General features: G+C 45.3%; 1 protein-coding gene across 2 annotated transcripts in view; it reads right to left on the bottom strand.

Annotated features, from left to right (window-relative positions):
• The window catches only part of slc38a3b (solute carrier family 38 member 3b), a 60,256-nt gene that overhangs the window by 18,694 nt on the left and 14,525 nt on the right, over positions 1-27,037 (bottom strand). The window contains exons 2-5 of one of the 2 annotated variants that reach the window (XM_023996008.2): positions 16,378-16,588; positions 15,588-15,608; positions 15,300-15,381; positions 12,821-12,936 (exon numbers count right to left, since the gene is read on the bottom strand). In XM_023996008.2, the coding sequence (XP_023851776.1) occupies positions 12,821-12,936; positions 15,300-15,381; positions 15,588-15,608; positions 16,378-16,493 (335 nt within the window). In that variant the 5' untranslated portion in view covers positions 16,494-16,588. The remainder of the gene's footprint in view (positions 1-12,820; positions 12,937-15,299; positions 15,382-15,587; positions 15,609-16,377; positions 16,589-27,037) is intronic. The other variant, XM_023996009.2, reaches the window with a different exon arrangement.

The following is a 27,037-nucleotide window of genomic DNA, read 5'->3' as shown; positions in this document are numbered from 1 at the left end:
GAACTTACGGGCTAGAAGTTCAGTGGTTTGTGTAATGCACGGATGTCCTGACCCCAAGGACGTGTGATACCATTGCATCAGTTGGGGTCTAACAGCTGCTGGTACATAACTCTTCCCAGCTGGTGTCTCAGGAGGAGCTGGGTCTGAGGTTAGGGCTTCTTGTATGGCCGAGTGAACCTCCCACTGTACCGGTCCCATAATGTAAGAGGAAGGAAGAATGGGTGTARGGTCTGAGTTACTGGACGGAAGGTCAAACTGGCGGGAGAGAGCATCAGCTTTTACGTTTTTCTTCCCAGGGATGTAAGTAACATGAAAATGGAAGCGTGTGAAGAGATCCCAGCAGGCTTGTCTGGTGTTTAACCTCTTGGCCCCTCTGATATATTCCAGATTATGATGGTCTGTTAGGATGAGATAGGGATGTTGTGCGCCCTCCAACCAGTGGTGCCACTCCGAGGGCCAGGTTGATGGCGAGGAGTTCTGTTTCCCACATCGTAATTCTTCTCAGCGGAAGATAACTTCCTGGAGAAGGCGGCACAGGGATGTGATTTTGGAGGTGTTCCCACCCACAGACAGCATGGCTCCTACTTCGGAGACTTTGTTCTCATCCATGCTGACCCCTCCAGGTGTCAGTACAAAACCGAGGAAGTTCACCGAGGTTACACGGAAGGTGCTCTTTTCAGTCTTCACATAAAGGTTATGGTCAAGGAGCCGTTGAAGAACCTTTTACACATGCTGTATGTGTTCCTTCAGGGAGTGGGAGTAAATCAGGATGTCATCAATGTAGACGATGAGAAAGCGGTTGATCATATCCTGGAAAACCTTGGCCATAAAGGATTGGAAGACAGCGGGGGCGTTAGTAAGGACGTAGGGCATGACCAGGTATTCGTAGTGCCCTAGTGCGGTAATAAAAGCCGTCTTCAATTCGTCGCCTTCACGTATACAGACAAGGTTATATGCACTTCGCAGGTCGAGTTGTATAGATGTTGGCGCGGCCCACTTGTTCAAGGGTTGCTGGGATCAGAGGAAGAGGGAAACGATTCTTGACCGTGACGTCATTCAGGGAACGATAATCAATACATGGACGGAGACCACCATCCTTTTTCCAACGAAGAAGAAGCTGGAGGCAGCCGGTGAAGAAGAATGAATGAAACCGTTTGAGTGATTCATCAATGTAGTTCTCCATTGCCTCATTTTCCGGCATAGATAGGGGGTAAACACGGCCCTTCAGTAGGGACACTCCAGGGAATAAGTCAATAGCACAGTCCCCTGGGAAATGTGGTGGCAGAGTGGAGGCTTTGATTTTGCTGAAGACATTGCTGTACTGGGAGTATTCAGATGGTATGGTAGGTGGCACTGCAGAGGCAGAGTCCTCAATGGTGGTGGCTCTGCAGGGTAGGCTGAGACAACTGGTGACAACTGGTGAAGCAGGTAGAAGACCAGGACAGTAGTTCACCTTGTCGCCACGAGATGGCAGTGTTGTGACAACAAAGCCAGGGGTGTGTGAGGATGAGTGGCTGTTTGGGGGATGAGAGTTCCATGAGTTGAATGGTTTCGGTGTGGAAGACTCCAATTAGGAGGGTGACGCTCTGTGTCAGGTGCGGAATGAGGCCCAATGGTTAGCAATACTGGGATGGAGAATTGCTTCTGGTAGATATTTAGACATAAGGACACTCCTACCTGCATGGCAGTGGAGGGACCCTTCTCATCTCTCCGTGGGGGGCGAACAGGGCAATGGCTGAGTAGATGATCTTTCCCTTCACAGTATAGGCAGAGCCCTTCTTGGATCCGCCTTTGACGTTCGATACACGGGAGAGGAGCATGGCCCAACTGCATGGGCTCTGGAAGACTCGGATGGGATGACGAAATCATGGAAAGACAAGGTTTCGGGTTCCTGGGTGGCAGAGTTCATCGGCGATGAGGTGGTCGATGGAGATGGACATAAGAATATATTGATTTAAATCCTGAAGGTCACCTCTACAGGCCAGCTCCGCCTGAAGTTCCCTGTTGAGCCCTCTTCAGTAGACGGTAAGTAAAGCAGCCTCATTCCATCCACTCCCTGCAGCCATGGTGCGGAACTCGAGGGCATACTCGGCAGCTGAATTGCGTATTTGTTGAAGTTCTATGAGGAGGTCTTCTATAGGACGACCGGAAGGAGAGTGATCGAATACCTCTTTGAAGAGGGTGTGGAAATGGGTCTCGGATCTGAGTTCTGTGCTGTTGGCAGTCCATATGGCGGTGGCCCAATCCAGGGCTTTGCCTGTGAGTAGAGACACAACAAAATCCACCCTGCTCTTGTCGGTGGCGAAGATAGTGGGGTTGTGCTCAATGTATTTGCTGCATTGCATCAGATATCCCAGACAATCCCAGGTGAACCGTCATATTTTCCAGGCATGGGTATGAATGAAGGAGGGCTATGGGTTACGATACCTGGCATCGGAGGAGTAGGGATAACTGCTATCTCTCTCAGAATGACCTTCTTGATCCAAATCAGTCAGGTTTCAAGACTAGTCATTCAACTGAGACTGCTCTTCTCGTGTCCGGAGGGGCGCTCCGCCACTGCTAAAGCTAACTCTCTTCTCTGCTCTCATCCTTCTAGACCTATCGCTGCCTTTGTACTGTGAACCATCAGATCCTCTCTCCACCGCTCTCCGAGCTTGGGCATCTCCGGCGCGGCCCACGCTTGGATTGCGTCCTACCTGACGTTCGCTCCTACCAGGTGGGCGTGGCGAGAATCTGTCTCCGCACCACGTGCTCTCACCACTGTGTCCCCCAGGGCTCGTTCTAGGCCCTCTCCTATTCTCGCTATACACCAAGTCACTTGGCTCTGTCATATCCTCACATGGTCTCTCCTATCATTGCTATGCAGACGACACACAATTAATCTTCTCCTTTCCCCCCTCTGATAACCAGGTGGTGAATCGCATCTCTGCATGTCTGGGCAGCATATCAGTGTGGATGACGGATCCACCACCTCAAGCTGAACCTCGGCAAGACGGAGCTGCTCTTCCTCCCAGGGAAGGACTGCCCGTTCCATGATCTCGCCATCACGGTTGACAACTCCATTGTGTCCCCTCCAGAGTGCTAAGAACCTTGCGTGATCCTGGACAACACCCTGTCGTTCTCAACTAACATCAAGGCGGTGACCCGTTCCTGTAGGTTCATGCTCTACAACATTCGCGAGTACGACCCTGCCTCACGCGGAAGCGGGCAGGTCCTATCCAGGCACTTGTCATCTCCCGTCTGGATTACTGCAACTCGCTGTTGGCTGGGCTCCCTGCCTGTGCCATTAAAACCCCTACAACTCATCCAGAACGCCGCAGCCCGTCTGGGTGTCAACTTTCCCAAGTTCTCTCACGTCACCCCGCTCCTCCGCTCTCTCCACTGGCTTCCAGTTGAAGCTCGCACCGCTACAAGACCATGGTGCTTGCCGACGGAGCTGTGAGGGAACGGCACCTCCGTACCTTCAGGCTCTGATCAGGCCCTACACCCAAACAAGGGCACTGCGTTCATCCACCTCTGGCCTGCTCGCTCCCTACTCTGAGGAAGTACAGTTCCCGCTCAGCCCAGTCAAAACTGTTCGCTGCTCTGGCACCCAATGGTGGAACAAACTCCCTCACGACGCCAGGTCAGCGGAGTCAATCACCACCTTCCGGAGACACCTGAAACCCCACCTCTTTAAGGATACCTAGGATAGGATAAAGTAATCCTCTAACCCCCCCCCCCCCCTTAAAAGAGTTAGATGCACTATTGTAAAGTGGTTGTTCCACTGGATTCATAAGGTGAATGCAAGCCAATTTGTAAGTCGCTCTGGATAAGAGCGTCTGCTAAATGACTTAAATGTAAAATGTAAATGTAGGGATAGGCTGGCGGATAAGATGGAAGATTTCCTCCATACGCTCCTCTTGCTGGGTTAGGCGCCGCTGTAGCTCCGCTGAATCCATTCCGTTTTTAAGCGAGGTATTCTGTAATGAATACTCAGGGAGAAAAAGGTGTAGATTCACGCGCAGAGCGCGGCAGGTGTTTATTTCACCTTCGCAGAAGGCAGGAATCGTGGTCACAGGCAGACAATGGTTATACACAGGTAGGCAAACAGGCAGGTTAATCAAAACTAAAACTGAAGGCTATAACTGGTTCTCACAAACGAGCTAGGAAAAGGCTTGGTAGAGACAAAACAAACAATACCTCACAAAGACACAAACAGAGTGAACTGAACTAAATGAGCTGAGTGACCAGGTGAACTAACTGACACAGGTGAAATCAATGAACAAAAATGAAACACAGGACTACGTTCAAGAACACAAAGATACAGGGCTACGTTCAAGAACACAACGAAACCGAACACAAGGTTGACTTAGAAAATAAATACAGAACATTACACTCTGAGCATACCCACTTTCTGCCACAGAATCGAAGATAGTTATTTTTAACTTTGGAATGCATTCAAGAACCTCCAGTAGCTAACCAGCTAATCAGCTACAAGCTATTTAGTCATTTTTAGCCACTGCTAGCGGCTTTTACCTTATGCACAGACACCAGCCCTGTTCTTAGCCTGGATATTACTCGCCAATCTACCAGCATCGGACTGTCTCTCCACAACAACGCCGGATTCCTGCCGTAATCCCTGAGCCAGTACTTCTGATCCTCACAGCTAGCTAGCTCACAGCTGGCTGGCTTGCACCCTCCGTGGCACCCAGTACCGAAGCTATCCCTGAGGCCGACCCCGGCCTACTCAGCTGTTTACCCGAACCCCACTCATACACGACTAGAGCCCAATACTCCACCGGATCCTTGCTGTTAACTCTGGACCTTGACACCGGATCACCACTGATACCGATTGGCTATAGTGGCTAACGCCACTGCCACGAAGCTAGCACCAGTTAGCAAACAAAACTCAATACCTCTTCGCCATCTGGCTTGGTTTCTCTGTCGACACGGCTGAGCAGACCACCCCCGGGCTACTAACTTTAAACGCTGCATGCTAGCGTGGTGACGGCTTCCCTGTTCCATCTACTGCTCCCCCCTGGACACTATGATCACTTGGCTACATAGCTGATGCCTGCTGGACTGTCCATTAATCACGGTACTCCATTCTGTTTATTTGTGTTTATCTGTCGGCCCCAGCCGCGAACTCAGGCTCTGTGTGTAGTTAATCCGACTCTCTCTGCCTAGTCACCGCCATTTTACCTGCTGTTGTTGTGTTAGCTGACTAGCTGCTATTGTCTCACCTKTTGTTTTAGCTAGCTCTCCCAATCAAGACCTGCGATTACTTTATGCCTTACTATATGTCTCTCTCAAATATCAATATGCCTTGTATACTGTTGTTCGGGTTAGTTATCATTGTTTCAGTTTACAATGGAGCCCGTAGTTCCACTCCTAATACCTCTGATACCTCCTTTGTCCCAGCTCCCACACATGCGGTGACCTCACCCATTGAGACCAGCATGTCCAGAGATACAACCTCTCTTATCATCACCCAGTGCCTGGGCTTACCTCCGCTGTACCCGCACCCCACCATACCCCTGTCTGCACATTATGCCCTGAATATATTCTACCACGCCCATAAATCTGCTCCTTTTATTCCTTGTCCTCAACGCTCTAGGCGACCAGTTTTGATAGCCTTTAGCCGCCCTCTCATCCTACTACTCCTCTGTTCCTCGGGTGATGTGGAGGTAAACCCAGGCCCTGCATGTCCCCAGGCACCCTCATTTGTTGACTTCTGTGATCGAAAAAGCCTTGGTTTCATGCATGTCAATATCAGAAGCCTCCTCCCTAAGTTTGTTTTACTCACTGCTTTAGCACACTCTGCCAACCCTGATGTCCTTGCCGTGTCTGAATCCTGGCTAAGGAAGGCCACCAAAAATCCTGAGATTTCCATACCCAACTATAACACTTTCCGTCAAGATAGAACTGCCAAAGGGGGAGGAGTTGCAATCTACTGCAGAGATAGCCTGCAAAGTTCTGTCATGCTCTCCAGGTCTATGCCCAAACAGTTCGAACTTCTAATTTTAAAAATTAATCTCTCCAGAAATAAGTCTCTCACTGTTGCCGCCTGCTACCGACCCCCCTCAGCTCCCAGCTGTGCCCTGGACACCATGTGTGAATTGATCGCCCCCCATCTAGCTTCAGAATTTGTTCTGTTAGGTGACCTAAACTGGGATATGCTTAACACCCCGGCAGTCCTACAATCTAAGCTAGATGCCCTCAATCTCACACAAATCATCAAGGAACCCACCAGGTACAACCCTAAACCCGTAAACATGGGCACCCTAATAGACATTATCCTGACCAACTTGCCCTCCAAATACACCTCTGCTGTCTTCAATCAGGATCTCAGCGATCACTGCCTCATTGCCTGTATCCGCTACGGGTCCGCGGTCAAACGACCACCCCTCATCACTGTCRAACGCTCCCTAAAACACTTCTGCGAGCAGGCATTTCTAATCGACCTGGCCCGGGTATCCTGGAAGGATATTGACCTCATCCCGTCAGTTGAGGATGCCTGGTCATTCTTTAAAAGTAACTTCCTCACCATCTTAGACAAGCATGCTCYGTTCAAAAAATGCAGAACTAAGAACAGATATAGCCCTTGGTTCACTCCAGACCTGACTGCCCTCGACCAGCACAAAAACATCCTGTGGCGAACTGCAATAGCATCGAAAAGCCCCCGCGATATGCAACTGTTCAGGGAAGTCAGGAACCAATACACGCAGTCAGTCAGGAAAGCAAAGGCCAGCTTTTTCAAGCAGAAATTTGCATCCTGTAGCTCTAACTCCAAAAAGTTCTGGGATACTGTAAAGTCCATGGAGAACAAGAGCACCTCCTCCCAGCTGCCCACTGCACTGAGGCTAGGTAATGCGGTCACCACCGATAAATCTGTGATAATCGAAGACTTCAACAAGCATTTCTCAACGGCTGGCCATGCCTTCCTCCTGGCTACTCCAACCTTGGCCACAGCTCCACCTCCACAAATCGGAGGGCATGTTGTCCGGTCCTCTGGCAGTCTCTATGGGGGTACCACAGGGTTCAATTCTCGGGCCGACTCTTTTCTCTGTATATATCAATGATGTTGCTCTTGCTGCGGGCGATTCCCTGATCCACCTCTTACGCAGATGACACCATTCTGTATACTTCTGGCCCTTCCTTGACACTGTGCCATCTAACCTCCAAACGAGCTTCAATGCCATACAACACTCCTTCCGTGGCCTCCAACTGCTCTTAAACGCTAGTAAAACCAATGCATGCTTTTCAACCGGTCGCTGCCTGCACCCGCACGCCCGACTAGCATCACCACCCTGGATGGTTCCGACCTAGAATATGTGGACATCTATAAGTACCTAGGTGTCTGGCTAGACTGCCAAACTCTCCTTCCAGACTCATATCAAACATCTCCAATCAAAAAATCAAATCTAGAGTCGGCTTTCTATTTCGCAACAAAGCCTCCTTCACTCACGCCGCCAAACTTACCCTAGTAAAACTGACTATCCTACCGATCCTCGACTCGGCGATGTCATCTACAAAATAGCTTCCAATACTCTACTCAGCAAATTGGGTGCAGTTTATCACAGTGCCATCCGTTTTGTTACTAAAGCACCTTATACCACCCACCACTGCGACCTATATGCTCAGTCGGCTGGCCCTCGCTACATGTTCGTCGTCAGACCCACTGGCTCCAGGTCATCTACAAGGCTATGCTAGGTAAAGCGCCGCCTTATCTCAGTTCACTGGTCACGATGGCAACACCCACCCGTAGCACGCGCTCCAGCAGGTGTATCTCACTGATCATCCCTAAAGCCAAAACCTCATTTGCCGCCTTTCCTTCCAGTTCTCTGCTGCCTGCGACTGGAACGAATTGCAAAAATCTCTGAAGTTGGAGACCTTATCTCCCTCAACAACTAAACATCTGCTATCTGAGCAGCTAACCGATCGCTGCAGCTGTACATAGTCCATCGGTATATAGCCCACCCAATTTACCTACCTCATCCCCATACTGTTTTATTTTATTTACTTTTCTGCTCTTTTGCACACCAGTATCTCTACTTGCACATGATCATCTGATGATTTATCACTCCAGTGTTAATCTGCTAAATTGTAATTATTCGCTCCTATGGCCTATTTATTGCCTACCTCCTCATGCCTTTTGCACACATTGTATATAGATTCTCTTTTTTTCCCCCTACTATGTTATTGACTTGTTTATTGTTTACTCCATGTGTAACTCTGTGTTGTTGTCTGTTCACACTGCTATGCTCTATCTTGGCCAGGTCACAGTTGTAAATGAGAACTTGTTCTCAACTAGCCTACCTGGTTAAATAAAGGTGAAATAAAAAATAAAAATAGTTACAGTATAGTTTAACAAGGAATGCATCCAGAACTAGGAAATAGAAGTTTGGCTAAGCAGGTTAGCCACCCTCAAGTCAGTAGCTAGGAGGGTCCTGGACAAAGACCACGTCTGGACTGGGGCATGAAAATGGCTGGTCCTGTTAAGACCGGACCCAACCGGAGTGGGCGGAATCCAAAACCTCCCCAGTACCATCACGCTAGGAAACAACAGAGGCTATGCTCCGTCCACTACTTAGTGACCCAGATCCACCTCCCTTAGCCCTCCCCACCCCTGATCCTGCACAGCAGCAAGCCAGCCAGCCTCAGTCCAGACCCCACAGACCCTCCGAACCGGACCCTCCAAACCGCCTTCACCCCTCCAAGAACCACCAGGGCCACCAGGTAGTCAGTGGGGAGGCACGGCAAGACCTGTGAACAACCAAGAACCTACTTAACAACACAAACGACCCGCTAGAAGCCCTCGTCCTAATCTGTAATTAAATTATCAGACCTGGACCCCCCAATAACCCATCATCATGACCCTCACAACACACTCCGAACAGAAGCCCTCGTCCTAATCTGTAATTAAATTATCAGACCTGGACCCCCCAATAACCCATCATCATGACCCTCACAACACACTCCGAACAGAAGTACTTTCCTCAGACGGCTGTTCATGGTTGCCTCCCCACTAGGGAATCCATCTACAGACGGCACAAGCTACGTACAGAGAACTGCCCCTACGTTGGCGCTCGCACTGAAGACACCCACCAGCTGTTTGGGAGTGCTCCGTGGACAGGTGGGTGTGGGCCCTTTTTGCTCCCTCTGTCTTCCAGCGTCCAGCCTTATCGCCACACCGCTCCTCCTCCAACACCGGCCCAGACTGATGAACATACCCTCCATCACCCCCACCCTCTGATCCCTCTCCATTAATTTCCCCCTTTCTCCGATTACACTTATCCCTCTCACCAGAATCAGGAACCAGTCATCACCACACCAGAGGAAGGACCAAAGATCTAGACTTATGTGAGAAAGCCACAGTGGGGGTACCATCACTTCCAGTTGTGTCTGCTCGCTCCTCAGGTTGTCCTTCCTCCCCTCTACAGATCCATCACCAGACCCAGTCACAGCAACAGGACACCGGCAGAGACACGGAAGAGGGACCAAGCGAGCAGACCACATGGGAGTGCCACAATAGTCTAGGACTCCCTTGGGTGTCTGCTTGCTCCCCAGGTTGTCCTTCCTCCCCTCTGCAGATCCAGTCCCAGCACCAAACGAGGCATGGAGGAGGGACAAAATATCTTCAGCCGAGCAGCCCACAGGGAAGTACCACCATTGACCTCTGGGTCTAAGGCTCCATTGTGTGTCTACTCGCTCCTCAGATTTTCCTTCTTCCCCTCTACAGATCCYGACCCAGCACCAGCCCCAGTTCCTGGTTACCGGTCCTGTTTTCCCCAGTCCCAGCACCACCCCCTTATATCCAACCCAGCCCAAACACCAACCCAGGTTTTCCCGGTCCCAGTCACAGCCCTAACACCAGCAACAACCCTGGACACAGCACCGACCAACCACAACTACTACATCCATCCAGCAACTGCCAGCCCAGTCCCCACCACTTCCCCTCCCACAGCACAAAGACACTAACACACCGTACTAACACACCGTCATCCACTCCCACAGACTGACTGACTGATTAACTAATTGATGGACTGATTATTGCTACCTGTTTTTTTATTGAATGCATTTGTTTTTTTGATTTTTTTAATAACATTATTATTTAAACATTATAACAGTGGTACCTATCCCAACATTGGGATATGCATAGACACTTGAGGAACTCATACGCTTGTGTAAGCCTCATTAAAGCTACAAAAGCGTCAGTACTCAATTGTGTTGACAATACTGAATGACATTTATTCTCACGGGTCGACGAAAATAACAATCTGAATGCCACACGCCTACTAAGCCATGCCTCCAGTCTTCTGATCTGACCCGGTGGGTAATAGCCAGGGATGGGTTTAAATTACAAATTACAACTATAAATTACCCTAAAGACAATGTATCAAAATAAAAAGAAGATAACGGTTACAGAAACATCTTACTTGCTATGACTGTGATATGTTGTTTATCTACCTTGAATGCACTGTCACTCTGGATAAGAGCATTTGCTATATCAGGGTTTCTGCTAAATCCTGGGGCCCCCCTGGGTGCATGTTTTGTTTTTTGCCCTAGCACTACACAGCTGATTCAAATAACCAACTCATCATCAAGCTTTGATTATTTGAATCAGCTGTGTAGTGGTAGGGCAAAAACCAAAATGTGCACCCAGGTGAGGACCCCAGGACCGAATTTGGGAAACCCTGTGCTAAATGGCCAAAATATATATGTGAAAATGAGCAAATGCAAAGCACACTGGGTATTGTCATTAGCCTTGTTTCGGAGCGGAACTCATTCGGATTTTACATTGGCATGCTTTGCAATTGTTTATTTTTACATATACATTTATATTTAGTTAATTTAGCAGACACTCTTATCAACACCATAGTCCGATCAGACTCCTAATACCAATTTAGGGTGAAAAGGGGCCACAAAATTGTGAACCACTATAGCGAAATGGTATAGAATTTTGAAAATACAAATTACAGCTTTCAAAACTATCTTGTCACAAAATACATTGGAGTGTAGTTCAGCCCAGTGTAATACAAAATACTCAGACGTAATTCAAATATGAATTTGAAATAAATGTAACAGAAATACTGCCCATCTGAGCATAGCTCAATAACCCAACTAAGTGACCCAAGTGCTGGGTCAAAAATAACCTGACATGTGTTCCGCCCACTATTTACCCAGTGCTGGGTTGCTTTTTAAACCAGCATTCTTTAGAGTGCAGGAGTCACGAGAGCCATTATGAGTTGCTTAATGGTTGGTTTGGTTCATTGTCCAGGAAATGTCACGTTGTGAGCGTGGAATCTGAGTTCTCAGGTCTCGTGTTTAAATGACGTTTTCAGAGCTCTCCCCACATCCCATTGGAACTGCTAGGGTGTGATAATATGCTGAGGGAGGCAGAGAACATCTATTTAGGTCTCCCTTGAGAAACCCTGTATTTTTTACCGTATGTTACCCTTGAGAGACAAAGAAGGCTGTGTGTCGGTCACACCCACAATGCAACCAATATCCAATATAGTTGCTAATATAACATGGTCTGTTTTTCCATCGGAAAAGAACTAGGACTTGGAAATTTGATCACATTTAGCTTGCTACAGGAATCTAGACTTATCAGCTTACTTTTACCAGAAGACAATACTTTGAGTCCAAAGTCGATAATACTGTACTTGGATGGAAAGAAACATCCATGGGGCAGAATACACAGTAAAACAAATCCATGTGAATTGATTCCCGCTTCTCAAAGTCCAAACAAATATATCTGTCTAAACCTTTTGAACCTAAGCTCTCCTGTACTATAACTTGGAGTCACAAAAGCGATAAACAGGAGCTGTATGTTTCCATGAGAAGCTGTATGTTTCCATGAGAAGCTGTATGTTTCCATGAGAAGCTGTATGTTTCCATGAGAAGCTGTATGTTTCCATGAGAAGCTGTATGTTTCCATGAGAAGCTGTATGTTTCCATGAGAAGCTGTATGTTTCCATGAGAAGCTGTATGTTTCCATGAGAAGCTGTATGTTTCCATGAGATGGACAGGGGGGCAGAGGGAGGAGGGACAGAGCAAGGAGAGGGGAGGACATGTCCAACGCTACAGAGGGGGCCAGTGGCGTGGGGACTGGCAGGCGGGGCTATTCTGGGCTGTGGCCTTTCTGGGGCCTGTATGTGTCCACAGGGGCGGGGACAAGGGTTGGAGAATACTGGAGGATGGGAGGGAGGGGATAGTGTGGATCATGCCATGAGAAGTGTCACGTCACCACAGACCCTTACCCTGCCTCCAGCCCCACCCTGGCCCCTTATCACCCCACCCAGGCACAGGACCCTTCTTGAGGCAGGCAGGCAGGCTGGGGCTCTGGGCAAATAGCATTCCTGGCTGTCCCAGCTCCCTCCTACAAGCGAAGGTCGTGGCTATTTTCAACCCCCACCCTGGCCCTTTCCACTGTGTGGACTCTATGTGCAACCGAAAGGCTATAACTGGGACTGGGGAGCACGTTCTCTACAGGCTCTCTTGTTAAGCAAAGGGATATCATATCACAACAAGCTTGTAGCGCTACTATCAACAGAGACCAACCAATAGCTAATGTGTGACTCCTACTGTGTCTGTGCTCAGTGTGTCAGTGATTTGAAAGTCAGTGTGTCTTATTGCAGTTTCCCGGGTTTTATGAGAAGAGGAAGGACAAAAACACTAAGCCAAGTGGGGAACGGAAAGACTAGGAGACCGTTAGGAAGCATGGGCAGGATTTGACATTTTGGTATTTTAAACAGACGCTCTTATCCGGAGCGACTTACAGTCATTATTACAGACATGTAGAGACATGTAGAAAGCTGACAGTTTGACTTACAGGAAGAGGAGGATGCCAGTGTTGGCCATGGCATAAGCCAGTCCCAGGATTCCACTGCCCATGATAGCATTCCCCAGGTTGAACACAGACATGCCGAAAGACGTCTTTCCCTCAAACTGATCAAAACAAATAGAACAATCTCAGATTCAGTTCATTCAATAATAATGTATAGCTGAAAAGTTCAGATTTCCTTACATTTCAAAACTCATGTTCTTATCAAGTGCAATGTGACAAGCCGAATGTGTCATTAGCATAGTGTCTGCTTCCCAAATGGCACCCCATTGACACCCTATTCTCTACCCAGCTAGCACATAGTTTTCTGATAACCATATGTTTCTTAGAGCTTGGTGTGAGTGTGGTTGTCCTATGGTTATTTTACATACAACCTTTCAAGAACGTTCTGGGAATGGTACAGGATAGTTGCTTGGCTTTGTAAAATTCTCAGCACATTTAAGGAACTTTACAAAAATAACGTTATTGATCTTGGTATTTCATTACTTTAACAGAACTATTACTAAACGTTCAAACATGGTTAGATTTAATTACATTTGGGTAATGTTCTAGGAACGTTCTCCAACTGGTTTGACATTGGGAATATTCTCTAATAGTTCAGAGAACGTTAAGAAACAACATTCTCCTTGTGGGAATTTCAGTACATCAGCATAACGTTTTCTGCAGGTTTACTCATGGCTCTATCTAAAGTTATGTTCTCAGAACATTAAGAACCCTTTCCATGGGGCGGGGTGGCAGGTAGCCTMGTGGTTAGAGTGTTGGACTCGTAACTGAAAGGTTACTAGATCGAATCCCCGAGCTGACAAGGTAGAAATCTGGTGTTCTGCCCCTGAACAAGGCAGTTAAMCCASTGTTCCTAGGCCGTCATTGAAAATAAGAATTTGTTCTTAACTGACGTGCCTAGTTAAATAAAGGTTAAATAAAAATAAAAAAACAAGAAAACATTAGTAATGTACAAATAACGTTCTAAGAATGTTATTGAAAAAAATATATATTCTGTTCTCAGCTTCAACAAAACTATCTATCCTTGATCTTGTGAGTTCAGGTATGTTAGCCTCGCCCACTAATTGGCCACACCTAATGTTAATTAATGCTTGTTTCCTTTGACATGGGGTCTGTTTGAATAGACTAAAATGAACAGTTTTGTACAAGTGATAAAAAAAATATGGTATGCTAGTTCCATCCTGGTGGTACAGTGGACTAATTCCATGGATAGATAACAGAATATAGGTTTGAATCTTACTGATGCCGTGCCACAAGAAAAAAAATTGTGATTGCATGACTAATGATTAATTTCCATGTGTCCTATCTGTGTTTGGAGTTCAAGAATGTTGAAATCATTTTCTGTTTTACTGGTCAGGAAACGTATTGCTTCGTTCCCAGAACCAAAGGGAAACCAAAAAGTTATGTTCCCACAACTTCCAAGGAACCAAATGTGCTAGCTGGGTACACTCTTAGAAAAAAGGGTTCCAAAAGGGTTCTTCGTCTGTCCCCATTGGAGAACCCTTTTGGGTTCAGGTAGAACCCTTTTGGTTTCCATGTACAACCCTCTGTAGAAAGGGTACTACATGGAACCAAAAAGGGTTCTTCAAAGGGTTATCCTATGGGCACAGAYGAATTTAAAGAGTAATTGTCATGTAAAAAAATAAATAATAATAATCGAAAACCAGATGTTTTAGGCTTAGTTTTAGTGAAACACGTCAATTCTAGTCTTCATTTTGACAGTTTGTTGCAAAAGTGATATATTTGGTATTTTAGTAGTTAATCTAGCTCTTTTTTGGCCCTAGCGCATTGGTATTCAACTCTTGCCCCAAGAGGTCCGGAGTCTGCTGGTTTTCTGTTCTACCTGATAATTAATTGCACCCACCTGGTGTCCCAGGTCTAAATCAGTCCCTGATTAGAGGGAAACAATGAAAAAAAGCAGTGCAACTGCCTTTGAGGTCCTGAGTTGAGTTTGAGGGCCCTAGCGGTTCAACTCTACCATTGAAATCACCTTGAGAAGGTGCCTCTACATCATCCCAAGGGAGGAATTCGGTATGAAATACACTCCCTTCTAGATATGCTGGGCGGTACCACTGTAGGCTCATTACACCACCTCAGGGCTTACTATAAAAGCCGGTGACAGTKCTCCTCATTTGGCAATGGCCTTGGTAAGTGGAGTGTGGCCAATATACTGTACATGATTCTTCCTTGACTTGACCACTGACGTTAAACTAAATTAAAAAGGCAGAAAGGCACATTTCTGCATATGTTTTTTTGCTTCCAGTTTCATGCACATCTATGTGCTTTAACAAAGACAAAAAGACATGTAGGCTATGAGCGGCATCCATCATAACAAGAAATAGATGACAATTGTGGCCATGTCAACTTGTCATACGGGCTCGACATAGGGAATAGGGTGCCATTTGGGAAACAGCCCGGTGAGTAATGTTTCAGTTGTGGCGATAGTGAAGTCAGTCACACTAACATCTGTGAAGCGCATGGGCTTCTTCCCATCTTCGTTGGGCAAAAACTCCTCACTCTCCAGGATGCCATCAGGATCATCAAACCTGGACGAAACAGAAAAGGACATTACAATCGATAGTCACTAAAACGAGGGACTCAAGCTACACAGATGGAAGGGAGTTTCATGTCAAAACAGTGGCAACGTGCTTCACTTAAAGGATTGTTTGTGTGGTAATGATGCTACATAGTCAGTGAGCCTACTAGATAGAGATTGTGTCTGTGTGACTGTATATCTGAAGTATAAACATACCTGGCATTTTGAGTACCATTTCTGTGTGGCAAACAAAGGATCCAAGGGCGACGATGGGACAAAAACAGGGCAAACATGCACTTAGGATATCAGTTATATTGTCTGTTCAGACGTCATTCACGGCGTATACACACTTCATCCTCATTGCTGATGTCATACACTTAGCAAGGAGGACTGGGCGAGCGAAACACAATTTGCATGGCGGAAATAGAAACCGGGTTTTGTCTGTAAAATGGTGTCTGTATTAGAGGGTAAGTTACCCGCTTTTGGATAGAATCATGTGGATGAATATCAGGGTTGAAATTAGAATTTCAGTTTATTTCCAGAATTGATTGAATTGAAAAGGAATTGACCCCAAACCCTGATGAATACAGGCTCCTGTATTTTAGAAAAACACAGATGACATTTACAGACTGTTAAATGGGCTTTGGTTTCCATACTGGCAGGTAAATGATGACAACACATGACACGTTCACAGTTTAACACAACACAGCACAAAACCCATTACTCTCTCCAGTCTATTGGGCTGGGCACAACAGCGGGCTAAATGTCACCGCCCTTATGCAATAATAATATCAAAGCATCAGTTCAAAAACAATTGGAATGAAATTCATTGTATTGTATTGTATTGTTTCTGTGGTTTAGAGGCACAAAGACAATCAGGTGAGTGTATAGAACTTTTCAGATGCTTATCGGACAGATATGCACAGCCTTGATTCTGATTAGTTGTGGTTGTTGAACAATACAATTATGTGATAATAATGTATAGGTACAGCAAAAAGAATCTCACGTGTCTAATTCCTCTGGCATGGTCTTCATAGGCACATACTTGTCATCTCCTAGGTTGTGACCTTTCCCATTGGGCGAGCATCCCAAGATGCTCATCTCTGATTGGGCCGGCTCCATACTCTAGTCAGCAGTTATCCCAGAAGTCTGTTTGGCTCGTGTGGTGTGTGTACACTGGGTGTGGTCCTCTCAGTCAGCTCCCTCAGATACTGTATCTAGAGGAGAGAGACAGAACGTATTTCATTGACACAGATCCCATAGCTACTCTTCTGTTTATCTTCTTGTGTTTCTACTGGATACGACCATTTGGGGACACTTGAGTGTGTTAATACTGCATTTCTGTAAATACATCCAACTGAATTCCACAATACACCTGAACAGCGAGTCTCTCTCTCTCTGCTAATGACTATCTGGCTACTCTTATTTACACAGTAAACCTTTCACTTCAACACCCAAGATATGACCTGTTTCAAACACTTCCTGCATACATTGGCTGTGTTTACACAGGAAGCCCATTTCTGAGCTGCCCTTACAAATATTTGCTATGGTACTTTTATTTATACCATGGTACAATTATGGTACTTTCACATATACCATGGTATAGTCTGAATCATGGACATGTACCATGGTTTTAGTCTTGAAGTATGATGGTACTACCATGGTACTGCCATTGTACCTAAGTATTACCATGGTATTGCATTTATACCAGGCAAAGATCTGAATCATGGAAATGTACCATGTTTTTAGCTTTAAAGTATGATGGTACTTCCATGAACCTATATAATACCATGGTATTGCATCATTTATACCATGGTATAGATGTGGATCRTGGAAATACCATGGCTTTAACCTGCATTCTACATTCTTTTTTAATTTATTTTTAATTTAACCTTTATTTAACTAGGCAAGTCAGTTCAGAACAAATTATTATTTACAATGRCGGCCTGCCCCAGCCAAACCCTAACCCGGACGACGCTGGGCTAATTGTGCACCGCCCTATGGGACTCCCAATCACGGCCGGTTGTGATACAGCCTGGAATCAAACCAGGGTCTGTAGTGACACCTCTAGCACTGAGATGCAGTGCCTTAGACCGCTGGGCCACTCGGTAGCCCATGGTAACGCGCAACTATGATAAATGGTACCAAAAAATATTATATGGTACCATCTTTATTAATTGTGGTTTACTATGGTACAATGGCAGTATAATGCATTAAATAAATAAACCCACCAAGGTCAAAAGAGGTTGGTTGGTATTATACTGATGCATTTATATACCAGTATAGGCACGTTTCTGATAAGAGGCATTAGGCTACCACTAGTTTGTCTGTAACATCAATGAAAAAGCTGTCAAAAAAGGGGTAATACTGTATTAATAGTATTGTATTTTGCTCATGTTTGGGTTCCCTGAATTGCCAACCAGAAGTGTGTGAGAATGTGAAATATACAGTATGGTAGCCTAACCTTTGCAAGCCTATGCTTTTCCACAGATTAAAGTATTTTGGTTTTTGTCCTCAGATGGAAGGAATAAATAGTATGAATTTTCTTATCAAAATAATGTGCAGAACACATTACAGACATTACATAATCGTTCTTGACCCCGTTTCACACTGGCTATTTTGGCACTGTGTTTATGGGACTAACCCTGAAAAGTCAGTGCTAACCCTGCTCTGGAGCAGAGCCAGCTAGCCCTGGGCTAAGGATGGTGCTAGCTTACTTTAGAATGTGTAAGTATGAACACTCTGTCACGATCGTGTGGGGGATTGACGGACCAAAACGCAGCATTTGGAAAATAAGCCATCTTCCTTTTATTTTGAAGAAGGAAAAATGAAACAAAGCACACTTACAAACTAACCAAAACAATGAACGACCGTGAAGCTATGAACGTAGTGCACATACAGGCTACAAACGTATAACATAGACAATTACCCACATCAAACGAAAGCCTATGGCTACCTTAAATAGGGCTCCCAATCAGAGACAACAGAAATCAGCTGTCTCTAATTGGGAACCCATTCAGGCAACCATAGACTCTCCTAGACAACTTACACCCAACATAGACACAGCTAGACACATACACTCAACACAAACCCATACACTACACCCAACACCCCCTTTACCATATAACCACCCAAAACCGATAAAACACAAACATTCCCCATGTCACACCCTGACCTAACTAAAATAATAAAGAAAACAAAGAATATTAAGGCCAGGGCGTGACACACTCGTTTAGGAGGCTCTTAGCCCTGGACTAATGTGCAGTGTGAACACACCTAAGGAGTCATTTGAACGAGAGAGACAACTGAAAACTGAAGAGAGAAGCACCNCCTAAGGAGTCATTTGAACGAGAGAGACAACTGAAAACTGAAGAGAGAAGCACCAGATAAAACGATTATTTTAAACCTTTTCTTCACAGTGAGCGAGTTATAAAGCATAGGATATGAAACACCAAGTTAAGCAGAGTGATAATATATTATTGTAATTTTTTTAATGATGTTTTGATAGTTTAATTAATTTATAAGAGTCCGTTACTCAACACAAATGCTTTCACTCAACACAAATGCTTTGTTTGTAAATGAGTGTTGGAGTATGACCCTGGCTATCCGAAAAAAAATATATTAAAAAAATATGGTGCCATCTGGTTTGCTTAATATAAAGACTTTGAAATGGTTTATACTTTTACTATTACTTTTGATACTTAAGTATATTTTAGCAATTTGTTTACTTTTGATATTTGAGTATATTTAAACCCAAATACTTTTAGACTTTTACTCAAGTAGTATTTTACTGGATGACTTTCACTTTTACTTGAATCATTTTCTATTAAGGTATCTTTACTTTTACTCAAGTATGACAATTGTGTACTTTTCCCACCACTGCCTACGCTTTGCCATTGCAGAGCGAGAAGTCAATGTTGCATTATGTGAGTACCATATACTATGTTTTTGGTCACTTTACCTGAAAAATTGTGAGACACAGACAATCATGATAATACATTGGAAACACCTACCATGCTTTCATGTTTCACTACATGCTGCTAGTACAAAACCATGGTATTTTTTTCATTGTACTATCAAGGTACATTTTTGTAAGGGTGATCACGAGGTTCAAACCAAACCATCTGTTGAACAGTTAATCAAATGACAACCCGGGCTATTTACATTGACCCCTTTTATTATTTATGTATTTATTTTACTTTATTGTTTGACTGTCTGCACACTCCAACACACACACACACACACACACACACACACACACACACACACACACACACACACACACACACATGCATATTGATGCTATTGATGCACACACACATATAAACGCTTTCACACTCTTCACATATACTGCTGCTACTATGTTTATTATACTGAACAAAAATATGAATGTAAAGTGTTGGTCCCATGTTTCATGAGCTGAAATAAAAGACCCCAGAAATGTTCCATACGCACAAAAAGCTTATTACTCTCAAATCATTTTGTGCACAAAATTGTTTACATCTCTGTTAGTGAGCATTTCTCCTTTGCCAAGATAATCCATCCACCTGGCAGGTGTGGCATATCAAGAAGCTGATTAAACAGCATGATCATTATACATGTGCACGTTGCGCTGGAGACAATAAAAGGTCACWCTAAAATGTGCAGTTTTGTCACATAACACAATGCCATAGACGTCTCGGGTTTTGAGCAAGTGTGCAATTGGCATGCTGACCGCAAGAATGTCCACCAGAGCTGTTGCCAGATAATTTAATGTTAATTTCTCTACCATAAGCCACCTCCAACRTCTTTTTAGAGAATTTGGCATTATGTCCAACCGGCTTTACAACCGCAGGTCACATGTAACACTCCAGCCCAGGACCTCCACATCCAGCTTCTTCACCWGCGGGATGGTCTGAGATGAGCCACCCGGACAGCTGATGTAATTGTGGGTTTGCACAWCCAAAGTATTTCTGCACAAACTGTCACAAACCATCTCAAGGAAGCTTATCTGCGTGCTCGTCGTCCTCACCAGGGTCTTGACCTGATTGCAGTTTGGCGTCGTAACCAACTTCAGTGGGCAAATCCTCACCTTCGATGGCCACTGGCACGCTGGAGAAGTGTGCTCTTCACAGATGAATCCCAGTTTCAACTGTACCAGGCAGATGGCAGACAGTGTGTATGCCGTTCTGTGGGTGAGCGGTTTGCTGATATCAATGTTGTGAACAGAGAGCCCCATGGTGGCGGTGGGGTTATGGTATGGGCAGGCATAAGCTACGGACAACGAACACCACTGAATTTTATCGATGGCCATTTGAATGCACAGAGATACCGTGACGAGATCCTTAGGCCCATTGTCGTGCCATTCATCCGCCGCCATCACCTCATGTTTCAGCATGATAATGCAAGGCCCAATGTTGCAAGGATCTGTACACAATTCCTGGAAGCTGAAGATGTCCCAGTTTTTCTATGGCCTGCACAATCACCAGACATGTCACCCATTGAGCATGTTTGGGATATTCTGGATCGACGTGTACGACAGCGTGTACCAGGTCCCTCCAATATCCAGCAACTTTGCACAGCCATTGAAGAAGAGTGGGACAACATTCCAAAGGCCACAATCAACAGCCTGATCAACTAGATGCGAAGGAGATGTGTCGCGCTCCATGAGGCAAATGGTGATCACACCAGATACTGACTGGTTTTCTGATCCACACCCCTACCTTTTTAAAAAGTTATCTGTGACCAACAGATGCATATCTGTATTCCCAGTTATGTGAAATCCATAGATTCGGGCCTAATTWATTTATTTCAATTGATTGATTTCCTAATATGAACTGTAACTCAGTAAAATCKTTCAAATGGTTGCATGTTGCGTGTATATTTTTGATCAGTGGTATATATCCTRATTGCTTAGTCACTTTTACCCCTACCTACACCTCAACTACCTCGTACCCCTGCACATTGACTCGGTACTAGTACTCCCTGTATATAGCCTTGTTATTGTTATTTTATTGTGCTACTATTTCCTTTTTTATTCAGCAAATATTTGTCTTACTTAACTCTGCATTGTTGGGAATGGGCTCTTAAGTAAGCATTTCATGGTAATGTCTGCACCTGTTGTATTCGGCGCATGTGACCAATAACAATTATTTAATTATGTGCGGGAGTTMACTTTTCTACGATGATGGTGTAGTTACTCCCCACTGGGTTGCATGACCTCAGTGACACCGATTTAACCCCATTTCCAATTTCCTCTGTGAGATCAGAGGCCCCGGAGGAGTCCGTTCCACAGACAATGGGCTGTTGTCGTTATCTAGCTGCTTCCTGGGAGAAGACAGCAGCCCCATTGTGTCACCACAACAAGTGTCACCCTGCCYGGCAGAGCATCTTTAGCCGCAGCTCTCCACACAGCTGGTAATGGATCACCCACCACCACTCCAGTTTTAAAGTGAACATTACAATATGTGATTAACATAAGGAAACCKAGCCACAGTGAGGTTCATTGGAGACCTTGAATGTCTCTCAGCGGCTTCGAAATGAGGGACATGCGAGTAAAGGTTCAAATGTAACATCACTCATTAATTCGAATCTGAAAGGTTGCAAAAGATCAATCTTTCAACTTTCCTCTCTGCCTTGGTGGGGTGCAGTGCTGCCTGGCAGGAGCTGGATCAAGCAGTGAGGAGATAGATCCAGGATTTATTCTATCAAAGGTTATTAAAGATCAGATGAGTCAGCAGAAGGCCAGCTGTATATGTTATACCTGTGTCTATTTAGGCCCCGTTTTATATCCATGGCCTTGGCTGATGATCTAGGACACTGGCAGACCACACTTTTTGGAAGACGTGACATGGTCAGTTCAGGGTCAAAGAAAAGACGACACCCAATTTCCACTAGACAGATAAACACAGACAAAGAGCGAGACACACAGAGAATACACATGGACTGTACCTATCCCCTTGTGGGTGAGAAGTAGTCTATGGAATGTGTAGTGCTAAGATCTCCCTCAATAATAGCATATTGCTTCTGCTGAGTTGCTAGGCCACTTTAGTGTCCCTGGGGACAGAAATAACATTATAGTTGAGTTCAAGTTCAAGATATATTATCCCACTACATCAAATACACTCTAATTACCAAAGTATCCTCATCTTTCATTTTGAGCATGGGAATATTAAAGCAATGTTTATTATCCGACCTGTCACTGTCTGAATTTGTTCCAGAACGTTTCACGGTATCTCAGGCTTCTGTAGACTCTCTCATACTGCTGTCTCTCTTGCTCTGCACCTTTAGCCCCCAGTCTCTGTATGGCCACTGTGTGCATTTCCTGTCTCTATACTTTATTTGGCTCATTTTCTCTTCTCATTCACTTCCTCGATGCTCTCTGGCTACAGATGCGGTTCTCATTGTCAGGCCCAATGTAAATATTTGAATACGTATGGAGTTTATTTCCCAACGTAAACACTGTATTAAATGAAAATTATATGATTGGATAGGGGTGTTACGTCAGGAAGATCCCAGTACATGCATTTATTACCGTTGCACTAATGGAGTAGCGTCCACTCTTTACAACCGTAATCATTGACTATGGCTTATAAAAGCAACACGTTCCTTTCTCTGTGACTCATTGTTAGTAAGTACATCGTAATTGATTTTCTGAATCATACAAACGTTTGCCATAGGCTTTTCTGAATCAATTTCAATCACGTTGTCCCATTGGATTTGGTGAATTGTTCCCAGAAAGCTCTGCACTCTGGAGAATATGAACGCACATGGAATCATTATGTGTGTGTATTTATAGAGCAGCTGGCTGTACAACCTGTCTATGTCCTTTACTTGTAGTCCTCTTGTTACTGAGATGGGTCCAACGGTAAGACGTCTCACAGAATCCACTTGTTAGAAGAGTCCACTTCCATCTTTACACAGTCAGACACACACACATCTTTCAATGTTYGTGTATTTATCTTGGGTTGTTATAACCCCTTATTTACTCTGTACTGTATGTGTCACTGTGCCCGCCCTACCCAACCCAATCCAACACACAGACCAGGAGTGTATTTACTAGGAACCAAACCGAAGCAAACAGCTGAAACGTGAAGGGACTAACTTAAACTTGTCTAATAAGCCATTTTTTGTTGTTGTACTTTTTACCCCTTTTTCTCCCCAATTTCGTGATATCCAATTGGTAGTTGCAGTCTTGTCCCATCGCTGCAACTCCAATACGGACTCGGGAGAGGCGAAGGTCGAGAGCCATGCATCCTCCGAAACACAACCCTGCCAAGCCACACTGCTTCTTGACACACTGCTCGCTTAACCCGGAAGCCAGCCGCACCAAAGTTTCAGAGGAAACAGCGTACAACTGGCGACACGAGTCAGCGTGCATGCACTCGGCCGGTCAGTTGCTAGAGCACGGTGGCACAAGGACATCCCGGCCGGCCAAACCCTCCCCTAACCCGGACGACGCTGGGCCAATTGTGCGTCGCCTTATGGGTCTCCCGGTCACGGCCGGCTGCAACACAGTCTGGGATCGAACTCGAGTCTGTAGTGATGCCTCTAGCACTACGTAGCAGTGCCTTAGACCACTGCGCCACTTGGGAGGCCCCAGACATGCTTGTTTTAGTTGCAAAACGTTTTCTGTTGGAAGATGTTTTACTAGTATTCTACAATGGCATCCCTGAGTTTACTCCTGTTAAGCAGGGGGGAATGAAGGTGAGTGGGGACCATTAGTGGCCGTGGGTAGCTTCTGTTTTTACACCAAAGTCAACATAGTTAATCAGACAGTATTGACCTGCTCTGGTGACTTGTAAAACACTTTCACCGGCTCTGGTGACACACAGAGCCACATGGCATAACAAACAAACATCAGCAGCACCCTGCCATACAGCTGCTGCTGACCCTGGGAGAGGAACAGAGTGAGAGGAGGAGGCCATATTAGTAAGACAGGGCCAGGCCGCTGAGGCCTACAACCATAGAAAGCCCAAGTTTAGGTGACTTAGTCCTGTCAAGCAGCAAAGACACACCATCAACGGCCTGTAATCTTCATATGAGGCAGGTTTAGAATTATACTTTAGTGTAAGACTTGCCCGGGGGAAGTCAAGTCAGTTAAGAACAAATTCTTRTTTACAATGACGGCCTACCCCGGCCAAACACTCTCCTAACCCGGGCGACGCTGGGCCAATTGTGCGCCACCCTATGTTACTCCCGATCACGGCTGGTTGTGATACAGCGCAATATCGAACCCGGGTCTATAGTGACACCCTGTGATGCAGTGACTTAGACCGCTGCGCCACTCAGGATACCCTAACTATATTGATAGAGGCATCAACTGCTGTCTCTGCATTACTGCATGTGTTCAGGTTTTTGAAGCTCCTGTCCCAGATGTCTTAAATAGCCAGCAATACCTTCTGACATACTATACCATGTACCACATCCGCTTCAGGAGGGGTGTGCATTCCACACCATGCTCCTCATCCACTTCTACAGGCAGGGGACGGTTGGGGCCCGTTGGGGCCCGTTGGGGGGTGGTTGGAGGGCAGTTGGGGGGGTGGGGTGTTTTCCTATAACACACGCCTGCCCTCACCCCAGTATGTATCTCCAGCTACAGAGGGTATGACCACACGTGTCACACCATGCTACACAGCAGGGTCATCCTTTAACCTACGGTTCCATGGTGCTGTTATGTAACCCATTAGCCACACAAACACCTGAGAGCTCCTTGTTGCCGTCTCAATCTGACTCAAAATAAACCCCCTTGAAAAGTGTTGCCAGGTGTGAGGTGAGTAAAAACAGGCCGAGTGGAAGGAAGCATTTTCGCCAACCTATTTTTCACTGTCCGTCAGCTCTATTAGTGTACAGCGGATCCTATAGCCATCCTCAATGTGACTAACCTTACTATAAACACCTTGTCCCCTAGCCACATCTGTCTGGAAAACACTTCAGCGTGTTAGCTTTTTACATTCTTTATTCTATGACTTGGTTGATGTCTTAATCTTAACCCATCAGTGTAGCATGCTGCCAATTTAGTTCCATTCTCTTGAACTCAGAGTCTCCATCTGTTGGCCAGGGGGGGGGGGGGAAACAGGGCGGGCACAGAGCCGGAGCAGGCAGTGGGCACACGTGGAGAGATGCCCACTGCCCAGTCCGTGTGTCGGTACGTCAGGAGCTGCCACCACAAGATACCAGCACAGACAGCCTGGAAGTGCTCGCTTGTCACAACACAACTGATTGGCTCAAATGCATTAACTTTTAACAAGGTACACACCTGTTAATGGAAATGCATTCCAGGTAACTACCTCACGAAGCTGGTTGAGAGAATGCCAAGAGTGTGCAAAGCTGTCATCAAGGCAACGGGTGGCTACTTTGAAGATTTTTTTTGGTTACTACATGATTCCATTTGTGTTATTTCGTAATTTTGATGTCTTCACTATTATCCTACAATGTAGAAAATAGTAAAAATAAAGAAAAACCCTTGAATGAGTAGGTGTGTCCAAACTTTTAACTGGTACTGTATGTACACTGAACAAAAATAGAAGATCTCCGCTATACATAGAATCTCTCTGTGACCGCCGATAACTTCAGTACAAAATAAGTTTCCAATGTCTTTGCACTTGATAGAAACAAGTGACATATAACAATATGCTTCAAATAAAAACCGAGATGACTGCATTAAAATATAAACAGTAGGCCAGGGGTACTCAACTCTTACCCTATGAGGTCCAGAGCCTGCTGGTTTTCTGTTCTATCTGATAATTAATTGCACACCTGGTGTCCCAGGTCTAAATCAGTCTCTGATTAGAGGGGAACAATGAAAAAATGCAGTGGAACTGGCTTCAAGGTCCAGTGTTGAGTTTAAGGGCAGTAGGCTATAAGCCTATTTCAATCATATTGAAATACATGTTCAATCATTTTTATTGTAAATAAGAATAGAATATGCTTGTAAAAGTGTTTACATATTATATTAAAAATGACCCCAAAATGACAATACATTAGTTACCATTCATTACTATTGGCCACAATATAATCTTGTTGTTCATAGTTGTTCACTAGTTTGTTACCTTGTAATTAAGAAAGAGTGGAACAGAAATGTTTTCCCACAAAATAAAAGTGCCGTGGACGTTTTGACCACCATTTCATCTTTGATCCTCCATCCCGTTCTCACAGTACCAGGGGCTGAGAGAACCCAAAGAAGTGTGCATGGGGATACATACACAGAGAGCACGGCAAAGTGGACTGAATCTAGCGACAGAGCCGGCGGGAACGGGGTGCCTCTGTGCCATGAGCAGTCAGTCCACGTTGAGATATAGAGCTGATAATCTCAAGTGCAGCTGTTCCACTCAGTTACACCACATCTCATCAAATTCAGCCACGTCAGGCGACAATCGTTATAGCTTGCTGGAAACCATTGAAATGCACTGAAGCCGCGGTGATATTTGATATGTAACACAGTGGTCCCACTGTAATGGAAAACCATGATACTTTCCATAGACCATTAGATAGAATGGTGTAATGACACACCCCCTAATGGCTAAAGCTCTGTGACAGCACACTGTATAGAACGTGAAGTCTACCCGCAGTAGGTTTAGAAAAGGCAGAGCGTCATAAGACTAGACTATCCCTAGAATAGGGATGCCTAGTCAGTTGCACAACTGAATTTATTCAACCTCAGAAACCAAGCAGACACAGAGCAACCA

Source organism: Salvelinus sp. IW2-2015, linkage group LG11 (genome assembly GCF_002910315.2).
Source record: "Salvelinus sp. IW2-2015 linkage group LG11, ASM291031v2, whole genome shotgun sequence".
Classification (NCBI taxonomy): Eukaryota; Metazoa; Chordata; class Actinopteri; order Salmoniformes; family Salmonidae; genus Salvelinus; species Salvelinus sp. IW2-2015.
The sequence above is the reverse complement of the archived record's forward strand: the minus strand, read 5'-3'. Positions and strand labels throughout refer to the sequence as shown.